Raw genomic sequence first — 15,592 nt, 5'->3', positions numbered from 1 at the left:
AGATCTCCTGGCAAACTCCATGACTGATCCCAATGGTGCCTGTAAGGTCATGGATTGTTTGGTGAGTCTTTGTGGACGAGTTCTCAAATTTTTCAACATTTTCTGTCATTTTGCTGGTGTTTGGTCGCCCTGAATGTTCGTCACCTTCAACTGACACTTGACCAGCCTTGAAATGTGAATGCCATTCAAAAACCACTGTCCCACTTAAAGAACGTTCTCCTAAAGCCTCATGCAGCATTTCAAGAATTTTGGCAGTGGATTCACCAAGTTTCATGCAAAACTCGATACATTGCTTGATTTTGCCATCCATCATACACAAAATGACACACGAAGTCGATAAAGCATTAGAGTAAAAACAATGCGTGTTCAGAGCACAGTGTCATATGGCAGACTGACGCAACAGGCTTTCAGAAGTGTGACCTTGGCCTCCCCTCTCATCTTCTTTCACTAATGCAATTACAACAATAAGTCTGGGAACTTTCTGATAGCACCACATATTGAATGTTTTTTTGTCTTTGTTGTGTTTATCTTTAAGTAGATTTATCTTTTTGTAACAGGGAGGTTCTTATGGTTGTTGACTGGTTCACGGCTCTGTGTTTCCCGGCGACCAGCACACAGCTGACTGAGAGTCAAATATGAATTTTGCAAATGAATGAGTATGCCTGATGGTCCATAATGTTTGGAATTAAGGGAAGTTATTAAATTTGTGGATGGCTTGATGGCATTATTTTTCACAGCAATCAATGCAGTTCATGTGTGGGAATGTGTTTATGATTTGTCAGCAGTGGGCGGCAGTTATCAACTCCATTAGTCATTTGTTCTGTTACAATTAGTGAGCACTGTGTTCTATCATGATGCGGTATACTTTAGAGCAATTTGCATTTCTGTATGACACTTATGCCAAATACAATTCTGCTAGTAAGCGCCGCTGAAAATTTTGTGATGAAAGAGTCCCAGGAGACACACAACTCACAATTTGGTGAATAAACTTTGATTAACGAGACTCTTAACAGACAAAAAACAAAAGAATAAGTGCCCAGTGCTCAATGTCTAGCTCAAAGAGACTGGAGTGTCACAGGAGCGTGCAAGAAGGGCAACACAACTACTGCAGCTTAAACTATATAAGACAATAGTAATAATTAGGGCCCAGATTTCTAGGACATGTCATATTTTCTTCCTAGGGTTTATTCCTATTTTTAAATGTAATTGCATACATTTCCGCTCATTCTTATTGAAATTACATCATTTTCATTGTGCATATAAATGCATATTTTAAAGTTTTATTGGTTTTACAGCATAACTTGGCATAATTTTGAAATAAGGTCATATTTTTGTCATTTTAGAATAAATTCCTTGATATAAGGTACAATTTTGGCTCCATAATGTTTTGTACTACAAAATAAATTTCAGACTGGACTGTTGCTCCGATGTGGCATAGATTTCAAGTGCATGAATTCATATTAAAAACCATATTTTTGACTGGCTTGTACTTGCAGTTACAAAGGCAAAATTTGTGGAATGCAACATTTATACCCTGGCTAGCTGGCTTTCCCCAGTCTCCGTCTTACTACAGTATATACCGATTAGTAAAATGGAAACTGGAAAAGGCTGGCTAGCCAGGCATATACCCATTCCAGCCTTTCTTTTTTGCTAGTGGGGTGGGACTGAGTCCCTTCACTGCAGCCACTTTTGGCCTACTGTACCAGGGCCAGATAATAGGTGAGGGTGATTGTGGAGCAATTGGTGAAGATTGGCAGGGGAAACCGAACTACTCGGAGAAATCCCACCACAGCACCACTTTGTCAAAAACAAATCCCACTTGACCAGACCCAGGATCGAACACGGGCCGCCGCGATGGGAAGCCAGCAACTAACCGCTTGAGCTATGGCATGGCCTATTCCAGTCTTGAAAGTATTCTATATATGTTGAGGGCCTTCAAACACTTCAGCTTGACTTTACAATGCCTAGATTAAGCACATGTAGTTCATGTTCAGTTTGGTGAAAAAGTGTTCAGTACCGATGAAGAGATATTTCATTACAAGCTGTGTGACGTGAAAGTTATGGCAGAAAAGCAATTTACTGTGCAGCAGCACTGTAAAACTTCTAAACATGTTAAATGTTTAAGCAGCTTATCTACAAAGGACAACAGACAAAGTTTGTTGTTTAAAAACAATTCTGCTACTTCTTCTTCTTCTTCTTCTTCTTCTTCAACGAACAATGGGTCAGAATTTTCAAAAGATTTGTGTCAATGGATGGTTTCTTCAAATATTTCAATAGAGAAATTACATAATCAGCACTTCAGAACATTTCTGGAGACATACACTTGTCATCCTACCCCAAGTGATCGACGTTAAGAAAAATTATCTCTCTAAATGTTATGAAGATATGTTAAATAAGATTCGAACATCTGTTGCTGACAACAAGATATGGGTTTCCTTGGATGAGACTTCTGACATAAATGGGCGGTATATCACGAATTACAGTTGGAACCCTGAAACAAGATCAACCAGGAGAGATATTTCTTCTTGATTGTGAAGTTCTTGAAAGTACAAAGCATTCGACTATAGCTGTCCTATTTGATAACTCCATGAACATGTTGTGGCTTCTCACAGTGGCGGTCCGGGTTTGATCCCGGGTCTGGTCAAGTGGGATTTGTGGTGGACAAAGTGGCGCTGGGGCAGGTTTTCTCCGAGTACTTCAGTTTCCCCTGCCCATCTTCATTCCACCAATTGCTCCATAATCACCCTCAACTATCATCTGAGGCTGGTACAGTAGGCCAGAAGCGGCCACTGTACCACGTGGACTCAGTCCCACCCCCACAAATTAAAAAAAAATGATGTATAGGTCATTCTTGGACAATTCTTTTGAGAGTTACAAAAGAAAAAAGACTCTACAGCTGGTTTCAGCAAGACTAAGCTACTGCCCACATTTCACGTACGTCTACACAAGCTTTGCCTGGTACTTTTGGGGACAGAAATATCAGCACTGGTATTTGGCAGGCACATTCACCCGACCTTAATACTTAGATATTTTCTTCTGTGGTTCTTTGCAGGGCAAAGTTTAAAACAGTAAACACCACCTGGAAGAACTAAAAAGACTATTCATAGGGAAATTGCAACAATTCCGGCACAACAGCTTTAAGGGTTAATCAGAACCCCTTCTGCTGGTGCAAGGAATGTCTACGTGTATATACTTATATACTTCATTCCAAACGTTACTGGCCACAGGCATACTGATACACTGGAAAAATTTGTATGCATCTTGCAGCCAGTGGTGCATCAGTTGCTATGAACTGGCCGAGAAAAGTAAGAACCTCCGTCTATATGTAGACGTAGAAATTTTCTTTGATGTTCATTACTAGCTTTCTTTGTGTGTTTAATTACATCCACTGTAGATTCCACTTAACCAAAACTGCATCTATATTTTAGGATGTGCTGCCAATGCCAGTTCTTCACTATTGCTTTTTATACCTCTTATACATTCTCTGTATCTAATGTTTAGTCACCTTTCTGTCTAACCGAAAAAGAACAAAAAAAATTTCTTATGAGAACCAATCACCTGACAGCAGGGACAGAGGCAACTCCAACAGTGTTATGTAAATTAAATTTACTTCAAACAAAGGGCAACAGGCAACATGTGTCTATAATCTGTCAAACATTATCACAGAGCTATAGAGAATCATTAGTTATCCTATAACAAATCTTCAACCTAGTGACACCTCTATGTTATTACATGGATACAGACTGCATGGGAGACAAACAAATGATAACCTTTAGCATTTATAGATCCTGGGAACTCTGTGATGTAGTACCAAAGCACTGCTTAGTGGACTGGACAGACAAAGAAAATGTGAAGGATTTTAGCTATATAGAAGTTACCGCAAACATTCAGTTTATACAGAATTTCATTTCATCTATACTAGATCTGCTCAAAAGAAAACGGAACTGGTACATCACAAGCAACATTCTACAAACTACAGTTGCCTAGACATTTCAGGAAAGAGAATCTTTCAGAATCTAGTCAACAGCGCAGTAGAGTTGTTTCATGTTCACAGAGATAGATATCAGACAGACAAGCAGAATTTCTGCATATTTGTGTCATCTGCCTAACAGTGCACATACAGCTCACCTCAGGTTCAGCCTTTATTTCTATAAATGTTATTGGGACAGGATCCTCTTCCTCTTCTGCATCTGAGACTGCCTCAGCTTTTATATTCATGACGTGATGTGCATCATGAGGCGTTGGGTATGTCTCACCATACGGACCCACTAAAACATTCTCCGAATTTGTACAGTTCTGTAAAAACCATCATATCCTTCTCAGAAATGGATGTACAACACCACACATTAAACAGCGTATGCTTTCCCTGTTATGGCTGTTTCTCATCACATCTAACTCATATGAGCTGTTTTGTACAGATGCTCTTCTGTACAGCTATCATGATCACTAGAAAGTGCTCGGTTCATAGCTCAGTGACCTTCCCAAGAAACTATCAGTCAGTGCAGCAGTACAGAAAATATCTCCTTTTTTGGTGCCTAAAAACTTCATAATGAAGAGCTCCACAACTTGTAACCTTCGTTCACCAAGCATAATTATATGATCAAGTCAAGGAGGATGAGATGGGCAGCTCATATAGCAGGCATGGGGGACAAGTGGAATGCATATACAATTTGTTGAGAAAGCCAGAAGGAAAGAGACCACTAGGAAGGCCTAGGCATAGGTGAGAAGATAATATTTAAGTGGATCTTTAAGAGACATAGGATGGGGTGTTGTGGACTGGATCCATATGGCTCAGGATAGGGACTTGTGACAGGTTTTTGGGAACATCAATAAACTTCCAGGTTCTATACAATGTTGGGAAATTCTTCAGTGGTCAAGCAACTGGTGGCTTCTCAAGGACTCACTCAGCTACATGAAGTTATTTATTGTACCTAAAAGCTAAAGTCAAGGAGGATGAGATGGGCAGCTGCTATAGCAGGCATAGGGGAGAAGAGGAATGCATATAGAATTGCTGAGAAAGCCAGAAAGGGCTCACTGCTGTGCTCATCATGGCTCCATATTCTGTGACAAACAGACTCAGTACAAACCCTTTCAAATTATTTCTTTAAAATCTATCTTAATAGCAACTTCCCATTTGCACTCAGCTCTCCCAAGTGGTTTTCCTCTCTCTGTATGCATTTCTCACTGATGCATGTGCACTACATGACTTACCCACATCTCTCTCCTTGAACTCATTGCTCTCCTACATAATATCCCAAACCGTTATCACCCAAGTGTAAGGAACTCCCCACATGGATTCTCCTATATAATATCCCAAACCATCATCACCCAAGTGTAAGGAATGCCCCACATGGATTATGCAAATAAACAGAAGCGGGTCACAATATATTTAGTTTCTTTGATGAAGAGAACTGACATATGAAAATAAAACTCTTGTCTGTGCACACAAGCATGAAACAAAATACTTTCTCTCACAGCAAGAAATGTTTCTTCAGCTCCATACAGTACAATTCTTGCCACTCCTGCTGCAAGAGAATGCAGAATTTTCATCACATGAAAAATATCTTGTGGGATTCATTGGAATTAGCTCACAAGAGTTCTAGTAATCTGAATTCTTGGTTCTAACATGTGTTAACTAATTCTGAACAGTTCTGTGACTCCCTATGGATTTTTGCTGCTATAGAATTTCTCTCAAATACGGTTCAGTTTACACAAAATTTAACTTCATCTACATCAGAACTGCTTCAAAGGAAATGGAAGTGGTAAATCACAAGCAGCATACATTCAACAAACTATAACTGTCTGGAGACACTTCAGAAAAAGGCCTTCAAAGGCGAGCAGCACAGTGGAGTTGTTCTATGTGCACAGACAGACAGATGGAGATGAGATAGACAACTGGAATTCCTGCCTATCTGTGATATCTGCATAACAGTGGACATACACAAGCATACAGCTCACCTCAGGTTCAGCCTTTACTTCCTGAACTGTTATTTGCACAGGATCTGCTTCCTCTTGTGAGTCTGAGACTTCCTCAGCTTTTACATTTATGACCTGGTTTGCATCATAACTTGCTGGGTATATCTCACCATAATGACCAATTAAAACCTTCTCTGAATTTGTACAGTTCTGTAAAGGCATCACATCTTCTATCAGTCATGGCTGTACAATATCATACTAGGGTGTACCCAAAAGAAACCAAACTTATTTTTTTAAACTTATTTATTCAAATTTTAAGCACAAACCTTCAATCCCCTTCAAAGTACTCTCCACTTACACTAATACACTTGTCTAGACTTTTATTCCATTTTTCAAAACATTGTCTAAATTCATCTTTTGAGATGCTTGACAGCGCCTCCGTCGTTTTTTCCTTCACCTCAGCAACATCAGCAAAACGCTTTCCTTTCATGTCTCTTTTCATTCGAGGAAACAAAAAAAAGTCGCACGGGGCCAGGTCGGGTGAGTATGGAGGGTGAGGAACAGGGGTCATACCATTTTTGGTCAAGAATTGTGGTACAGACAGGGCTGTGTGAGCAGGGGCATTGTCATGATGGAAAAACCAGTCACCCGACTGCCACAAATATGGCCACTTCTGCCGCAAACTGTTGCGCAATCTTTTCAAAACTTCCAAGTAGAAAGCCTGGTTAACTGTCTGACCCTATGGAACAAACTCTGAATGGACGACTCCTCTCACATCGAAAAAACAAATCAGCATTGTTTTCATGTTTGATTTCACCTGACGAGCTTTCTTGGGGCGAGGCAAACTTGAAGTCTTCCACTGGCTTGATTTTTGCTTTGATTCAGGATCGTAAGCATAGCACCAGGTTTCGTCACCGGTGATAATTTTTTAAAAAAATTTTGATCATTTCGGGACTCTTCTTTCAAAGCACAGCATGCTTCCATGCGACCTTGTTTTTGTTCAGCAGTCAGCAGTAGTTCTGTTCCACTTTTCCCGAGCAAAAATCAGAATTGCACCGCCACACCCTGTTCACGAAAATCAGCCATTGCAAAAACGACGATCACACAAAACAGTTGTCACTATAAACTCTGCAGAAACTAGTCCTTACCATCTGAAGCAACGGTAGTCGGCTTATCGACTCAGGAATGTTAGCTCTATGCGCTCATAGCGGCAAAACGCGGTACTACAAAAGCTCTGCCCACAAAAAAATTAGTTTGGTTTCTTTTGGGTACCCCATCGTACATGAAACAATATATGCTCTCCTTGCTGTAGCTGTTTCTCATTACATCTAACCCATAACAGCTGCTCTGTACAGATTTCTTCTCTACAGACTTCATAATATTAGGACGTGTTAAATTCATAATGCAGGGACCTTCCTGAGAAACCTATGGTCCCTGTGGAAGTACAGACAATACGCATCTGCTCTTTATGGAATCTAAGCACTCATTACTGTGTTCACACATGCCCATCATAACTTTGCATCCTGACACAAACAAACCCAGTCCAAAACCCGCATAACTGTGTCTTTAACAAACTCCATCTTCACAATTGTCTCCCAAGTGGTCTCATTCTTTCAGGTCTTCTGTCATTTCTCATTCTCACATGCATGCTATATGACCTACCCATATCACGATATGAACAGCCGTTCATAGGACCTGAACCAGCTTGCAGCAGCTCAATTGGAGTTGCCAAAAAAAAAAGCGGTCATGGACTGGACTGATAGAAATCATAAAAAATACTGGGAATCCATAATTTGATTCTGACAGGCAACGGGTTTTATAGCAGGACTCTCTGCCAGAAGAACAAAGGATCTGTTGAGATTAAACAGAGATCAACTAAAATGGGTGGTAGGATTACTTACCAGACACTGCCACCTATGATTGTGGGGCCATAGCTTATTTAAGATTTCATCACTTGGGTCAGTTTTTTATGGAACCAAGTGACTTTTATAACACCCCCATAACCAGGGTCCTACACTTTATTAAAAGCGTAGGATTAATAAAGGGCTAATCCAAGGGGAAGCACAATAGATCATTGAATGTCACAGTGCAGGGGCTGGTTTTTATGGTCCACCCCTTACTTAGTTACTTACATACATACCCATATCACTCTCCTTTAATTGGTCCCTCTCCCACATAATAATGCAAAGTGTTACAATATAAAGAACCATGTAAACTCCTCAGATGGATTATGAAGCTTGGCATAAAAAGTTTAGTTTCGTAAGATATGAAAATTGACTGATGATGATAAAATTCTTGTCTGTGCACATGAGCACAAAACACTCACCATCCTTTCTGTCACAGTAGGAAATGTTTCTTCAGCTCTCTGTAGCAGGATTCTCGGCATTCCTGTTGCAAGAGAATGCAGAATCTTTCATAACCTTGAAACTTTATTTTATGTGTGGGTGGGAAATGAATTGATTTACAAGAATCCTAGTGATATGGCATCATATTTCCAACAAGTGTAGCTGTACCTTGCTCTGAATATTCGCCCATGTCTGTAAGGAAAGATACTAATAATTGTGAACACACACACACTGACATGGACTTCTTCCTTCCCACAGTAGAGGCCGGCAGAGATTACGAAGCTTGGTGTCTTTTATTACAAGTTGTGTAGTCTAACAGATTGTTGCTCAGTTTTGAAGGCACCTAGTTCACCCATTTTGACTGAACCTCTTGCTTCCATAACGTCGGTAACTGGCTACCAGACTGCGCGGAGTTACGTCCTAGAAACAGCAACCTACTCTACAAATTTACATTGCAGAGCTGCAAAAATGCATTTGTGTACCCTGCAACTTCAACCATTTCAATATATACCATCAGCTCTCACGACCCTCACTACTTCCTTATGTCGGATTGGTATGTGTAACAGGCGAGAAAGGGCATAAAACAGTAAAAATGTGCATTCTACTAGAAACATCACCCTCAGAGCGGGCGTTGCGAAGTTTATCAGAATCCCAACTAGAACTTGCAACAGCGGAATAATATCACGAACACCATAATTTGTCAAAATATGAGGAAACTGAATTTCTCTCGAATGATCCTAATGATTCCTTAAAGAACTTAAAGAATACACACAACTTACACACTTCCACTAATAACTTACTGCTCGCTACCGACCACTACCGACCGCTACTGGGATGGTGGTCACTCGTGGTCAGCCGACACAAAAGGCAAGAAAGCACTGGTGTACATGAACTTCATTAATCCGTGCTAGACTGTTATGTGTAGTGGATAATCTATTTTCTCTCAAATCATTGTGCACGCGTAGGGAAGGTTGGAAATGTGTTTCAAGTGTTGTCTTAATAAGTTTCTTCTTGCAGTTTGATATATTAGACGACGGAGAAATCCTGAAGCTGACTTTATTTTATTACGGCCATATTTAATTTCTTTAAATTCAGCTGAATGTAAGGGCAATGCTGCTATTTATTAAGTGATGTGCTGAACAACGCGAAAGTCAAAATGTTTAATTCAGCATTAATTAGCTCTGGTGGAAATAATCAGAAATTGGAGCTTTGTAGCTTTTACTATATGCTGTGTAGAGAGTTGTATGGTGCTCAGATTTTGGTATTGGTTCAAAGGATGTCAGGAGGCTTGCCGTTAGTTTGTCATGCTCTGTTTTCTGGGCATGAAATGTTGTACATAGTAAATAGCCTAACCAGATTTTAATAATGAGGGTGCGTTAATGTGATATACACCAAACTGGTATCCAGGTTTGGCAAGAAGAGCCATCCTGTGAGTTTAAGAAATGTGATAAAATGTTGCAGTAATTGATTGTTGAGTTATGAAAGGTACACAGTAGATGGAAGTGGTAATTGTATATCAGGGGTCAGATTATAATTACTGTGAGGGAAGTAAGGATCAAATTTTTGCCTTCCCTCCCTTTAATATTAGGGTTTGTTTTTTTTTCTGAAATAATGCAAATCTAAGGTTAGGTTTTATTAACATTTTTAAAAATAAGTCTATGATGTTGGGTGAAATGTGCCCCACTATTGCCTCTGCCAACTAGAATATTGTCGAATTAATTATAGCTTTCAGTTCTAATGTTATTGTGATGACTTGTGACTTACTACCAAGCACAGATTACCACCATACAGGTATGCAACTCAGTTCCATGACACTGCTCACTGCTCAATTTGCCACCTCCTTCAGCCAGTTTTGTGCTTGATATACTCTTTGACCCTGAAGATGGAAGTGATGGTTCTCCAAAACGTTGGGCTGTCTATGAATTACATGATCACAACACACAAGACTCTACCTTTCTTAGTTGTACCAGTTTCTTGTAACTTTACTACCTCAAATTTTAGAATGCTCCTGATCTTAAAAATCATATTTCAGCAGCTTAAATATTTTTATTTTTGTATTGTCCAAGTCTTGGCGTTATCTCTTACAGTCCTGAGTATTAAGAGTTATGCATTCCAGCTTTTGCTATAATGTTATTTGTTCTCTAGAATTTTATTAATTTAACATCCTAATGTACTGAATATGGTATCTGAGACAGTAAGTTTTTTATTTTTACTTGTTTGTTTATTAAATTCATTAACTTGGTTTATCATTTGAGGCACTGCCACTTTTAATTCATACAGGCTTTATCTCTGAAGGTTGTCATGTTGTTGACATTTTAAGACTAGTCTCTTCTGATGTGTATTGTGATGTATAGACCCATTGCTAGGCAGCGGCTCCATTAAACACCTTCCAGTGGAGACAGATTTTTGGTAAACAGCCCATTGCTAGGTAAACATGTTCCAACAATTACACAAAAAAATTGGAGGACGTCCATTGCTAGTCAGTGGCTGTGCTTTCTGTGAGGTCAGACCAGAGGTCAACGATAACTTACAGTTCATTTTAAGTCAGATTAGTTCCACTGGAGTGTCTAGTCAGAAAAAGACGAAATGTATTAAATAGTGAGTTGTGAGGAATTGTGTTAGAATTGAGAGATGTAGATTGGAAATCAGGGAGTTGGCAGTCGAAGGTGATAAAGAAGGGAATTAAACTGTGCCAAGAAGACTGTAGTGTGAGTTGAAGGCTGTACATGTGCTGTAGTTACAGTGATATTTGAAGTTATGACAAGACTGATAAATCCGTTGCCAGGAAATGATAGTGAAGGCTAGTGAAAGCACACCGAGAAGATTTAGTATGGAGTAATTTGTAGTTTGAAAATCAGCAGGAGTGTTATACTTAGTTGTAGTTACAACTTGTGAGTGATCAATAAATCCAATTACCAGTCTGAACCCTGTCTGTAGGCACTAACACATGGGATAATAAGTATGGAGAGTGGATGCTACCTGTTGTAATCACAGATAAATTTGCCAGTTGTATAATATTGTCACTTCTCTGAAGTTCCAATCAGACATATACTGACACACAGAAAATATGACAGTATTGTAATCAATGCTTCAGTTTTTGTTATCACTTTTTTGCCATACTGCGGCCATGACACATGCAGTGGAAGTGATCACATAACATCCTGGTTTGTTCTTGAACGTATGTCTATTCACTCCTGTTGCTTCGTACACTGTACGATTGTTGGGGTTGTTCCCTTGCTAGAGAGTACCTGTTCTCCCACCAGTTTGAGTGTTTTGTAGCAGAACCTTAACTCCCATCTTATTACATACTGTAATGGTGGAAGTGCAAAAGAAAAGTAATCATCCAATCCTTAAAGAAAAACTTGCCATTTTAGAATGCTGTAATAGGTTACCAAAAATACTGAGACATTATTGAGAGGGCAGTAAAACAAGATGGAAACTTGGACCTGTAAGGGAAATCATAATGGTAAAGATGATCAGCATTAAAAGTTTGGTTTACTAATGTTCGCAAATAAGATGGCCATATTAGTATTCCCCTGGTGCAGCAGGAATCAGAAAAACTTGCTGAAATGATGATTTTTCATTACTTTCTCAGTGAGAGACTGGATTGACAACTTAATTTTAAGTGCATAATTGTAAAGCTTTCTGTCCACTTCCAACATTTTAGGTACACATTTCTGCTCAGCATCAATAAGCAATGCTAAACAGATGCATTTTTTTTCATCAGTATTGCTAACAGTTGGTTATTATTATCAAGAATGCCATCTTCTGGGATATGGCACTGTGTAGATCTTGTTTGAACCTATGTTTCGGAGGAGTGTATCGCCTCCATCTTAAGGGTAGAAAAATCCGTGAGCGAGGAACCAGCATGAGTAGGTGGCTGAAGACTGAGTCACCAGTTGAAAACACACAGCTATGTAAGAACAGGAAGGGAGGGAGAGTGGGCCACATGGGAAATCAATAGAGGAGAGGGTAAGGGTCTGTGGAGTTGGGCCAGCAGGTAGCAGCCCAGAGCCGGTATAGGATCGTGTTGGGGGGAGTGGGGGGCAGGTCTACCAAGAAAGCATTGACCCAATACCCCCAGTGTTATGCCACCGAGCATGCATTGACCTGTGTAGCCTTGTAGATATGGTGTCATGTTCCGGATGTTTCTTTAGGGAGCAAAAAAGAGGCTTCCATGACTTGCTGAGGCAGAAACCCATCTCTCTGTTCATATTGTTGGGATGGAGCTCAGTTTCAATGGCCTTCCTAACGATGTTATCCATGTATTGGATCATAGTGGCAAGGATGGAGGTATTGTGAAATTGAATGTGATGTCCCAAGTCACTGTGTTCAGCCACAGCTGACTTATCCGGATATTCAAGATGGATGTACCGCTGATGCTCCAACCTCGTGTCCATGGAACAACCTCTCTGCCCAGTGTAGCCCTTGCTGCACTCACAGGGATTCTATATACACCCGCTTTTTAATGTTGCTGTTTCATTCATAGGTTGGAGTCCATGCCAATTTCTGACTTCCTTAAGAAAAGGATTGTGGTCATGGCACTAATGAGTATGTAATGTTTATGTGTTTAACTTACATACATTTTCATAGTAACCATGGTAAAGAAATATTCTGTGTGAGTGCAGGAACCGAGCTATATTATATATATTGTCACACTCTAGAATGTGACTGTAGATGAGTTTGGATTAGTGAATGGATTTATTGACCACTTATACACACGACTCTTAACTATAAACAATTACAGCACCACCGCTAATCTCCACAGTTCACAAAACACCACCTCACACACTAAGCCTTTTTTAGCCTACTGTGTCGTAACCAGCCATTCCCCAGCAACGGCTTCTAACAGTGGAGATTCTTCAGCTTCATGTGCTGAAGTCCTTTCTTCACAGCCTCCTGTACAAAACTTTCTCTCAGCTAACTTTGTCCCTTGCTTATAATATCTTGGCTTGGACCACATATAAAACACCATGTTTCTAGTGTTGTAGTCCAGCTGTTGCAGTATTAAGAATCTGCTAGCAATGAGAATGTATTTACTCAGCCATTGCCCAGAAACGGTTACTTTTTACAGAGTTACTGCTTAGCATCAGGTCTGTACCCCTCATTATGTAACCACCACGAACAACAAGAATTCTGCCTCAAACTAGAGTACAGATTTTTCTGGAAGGGTATACTGGTATATCATAAATATATTGCTTCTCCGAGTCACATACTAATTATTACATAATTATTTGGTCGGTCATCTAAAATTGAGCTATACTTTATTAATAATAAAATTTAGAATATTATATTTAAGCATCCTGTTACACTCTACACAATATGTGACACAAACTCCGTCCTAAGTGCAACAATTTATTGTAGTTCTTTCATCTTCCTTTCATCTACACTACATGTTTCAGCCATAAATGGCCATCATCAGGTGTATACTCTCACGTAGCTGCTACACTGCATGTAGTTTAAAATTTAAAAAACAGTAGTCTTCCCAATTGTTCATTTCTCCATTGCTAACAGTTTCGATATATCAGAATCCTCCCCGCTGATATCTATCAGATATGTACAAAATCTTTGTTAATCTACACACGTCAATTTGATTTTTAATAACTCACTTTTAAAATCTTCAATTTCAATTTAAAAAATTTTTTAAATTTTTTTTTTTTTTTTTTTTTTTTTTTTTTTTTTTTTTAATATTTAAAATTCTCATGGTTACCCGCCTTATGTCTGTAGTGCTGCAGTGGCTACTTCTTGTGTAGCAGCTCTGTGAGAGTATACATCTGATGATGGCCATTTACAGCCAAAACATGTAGTGTAGAAGAAAGGAAGACGAAAGAACTACAATAAATTGTTTCACTTAGGACGGAGTTTGTGTCATATATTATAAAATCTAGATTGATTATAATCAATCTAGATTTTATAATATATGACACAAATGGCAGATAATTATCTGCCATTTTGATATCCTCCAATTTGAATGGTATGCCATAATTTCGGACAGATTATTTTGTGAAATGTGTGTTTATAATCCATTTCTAATACATTGGGTGTTTCTAAGATAAATTCTGTTTGCTTTTGTGTTAGTTGTCGAATAGTGAAATGGTCTTGACAGTTCAGTGTTTATTGCCGTAACTTGAATTTTTCTCGCCACTACTTTGGCATCCATTTTGTACATAGAATTTCACTCTTATTTTTCTATAGTAGTACCTGTGTTACCTTCTGTCCTTTTGTAAGTAGGTGTGACAAACTCATTCCTTCAGAATTTATCTTGCATCCAAAGAAATTCAAAACTTCTGATATCTGTGTAGATGATAAAAGCCTAAGGCAGTGTTGTCACCTGTTATAATAGGACTGCCAAGTGGCAGTGAGTTCTATTCATCACTGAAATTGTGATTTCATATTGTAACGTGTTTCGTTACTGAAGACATCATAGAGATTGTTAATTGGTTTATTCAACAACCTACAAGTAACGGCTACAATTAATTATAACAGTGTTGCGGGTTTTCACAATTTATAACCCGATTCGCAAATCAAATCACTCTGTTGTCAGTAGTCTACACGTTTTCACAGTATGGGATCTATACAAGTCCAACTGTATCACACACTCCCAATTATTACTCGGTTATCACGCATCCATAACTTGTAACTCGCCACTGGCTAGATTCCAACTCAACTCGTAGGCTGCTGCCTTGAGAACTCACTTCGGCGGCTGATACACTTTTAACTCACAACAACAACTGAACTTGGCAACAGCCACATTTGAACTTGCTTCGTAGGCAGTGTGGTTCACTTATATAGTTGCAGTGCTTGCCTGTTACGCAATGAGTGCCACTGTTGCCTGGTGCCATGTCTTCACCGCAGGGAGAGGGGCGGGGTGTTGACTTGTCTATTACCATAGGGTGACGTCAGCACTACGATGCCGCCACGTACCGCTGGGGAGGGAGGGGTTGCCCTCCATTGCACAACATGTCACAGTATATTAGAGCGGTTTCATTGGAGGAGCTGTGTATAGAAACTGTAGTCAGTGATGGGAATGGTTCATTTTGAACTTCCCTCCCATTTCTTTCACTTAAAATAATTCAGAATAATATGTAGCTATGCATTAGTGCAAGGGAAATTTACAGTGTGCCTGCCAGTCTTTATTTTGTGTTTGGGAGCCAAGGCACTCAACCAATCAAGTGTAATTGTTCAAAATGTGATTGCTGGAGACTGAATAAAAGAGAGGTTAGGTATTTTTGAAGCTTGTTTTATAAGTAACCTTACCAGAAGCATTCCCTCTGAATAACAGCAGTGTGCTGTGCATGTTGTTATTATGTCAAGTTTAGTATTTCAGTGTA

General features: G+C 39.3%; 2 protein-coding genes across 7 annotated transcripts in view; one reads left to right on the top strand and one right to left on the bottom strand.

Annotated features, from left to right (window-relative positions):
• Positions 1–2,234: 2,234 nt before the first annotated feature.
• LOC111868011 lies at positions 2,235–9,109 on the bottom strand. Of its 5 annotated transcripts, none has more exons than XM_033752887.1 (5): positions 8,430–9,082; positions 8,243–8,304; positions 5,959–6,126; positions 4,129–4,296; positions 2,235–2,491 (listed from the first exon to the last, which is right to left on the bottom strand). In XM_033752887.1, the coding sequence occupies exons 1-5, from the start codon at positions 8,497–8,499 to the stop codon at positions 2,471–2,473; spliced, it is 489 nt and encodes a 162-aa protein (XP_033608778.1). In that variant the 5' UTR covers positions 8,500–9,082; the 3' UTR covers positions 2,235–2,470. The 5 variants fall into 5 exon arrangements, with proteins under 5 accessions (XP_033608778.1, XP_033608777.1, XP_033608776.1 ...); XM_033752886.1 differs by lacking the exon at positions 2,235–2,491 and having other exon boundaries at positions 2,791–4,296; positions 8,430–8,681; positions 9,062–9,109; XM_033752885.1 differs by lacking the exon at positions 2,235–2,491 and having other exon boundaries at positions 2,791–4,296; positions 8,430–8,681; positions 9,041–9,090.
• Positions 9,110–9,201: 92 nt separating this feature from the next.
• The window catches only part of LOC111867997 (apoptotic chromatin condensation inducer in the nucleus), a 56,918-nt gene continuing 50,527 nt past the window's right edge, over positions 9,202–15,592 (top strand). For both annotated transcript variants that reach the window (XR_002843437.2, XM_023858306.2), the window contains exon 1: positions 9,202–9,362. The gene's annotated coding sequence lies outside the window, so the exon portion shown is untranslated. The remainder of the gene's footprint in view (positions 9,363–15,592) is intronic.

Source organism: Cryptotermes secundus, unplaced genomic scaffold (genome assembly GCF_002891405.2).
Source record: "Cryptotermes secundus unplaced genomic scaffold, Csec_1.0 scaffold508, whole genome shotgun sequence".
NCBI classification, from domain to species: Eukaryota; Metazoa; Arthropoda; class Insecta; order Blattodea; family Kalotermitidae; genus Cryptotermes; species Cryptotermes secundus.
Note: the sequence above shows the minus strand (reverse complement) of the source record. Positions and strands in the feature narration are given on the sequence as shown.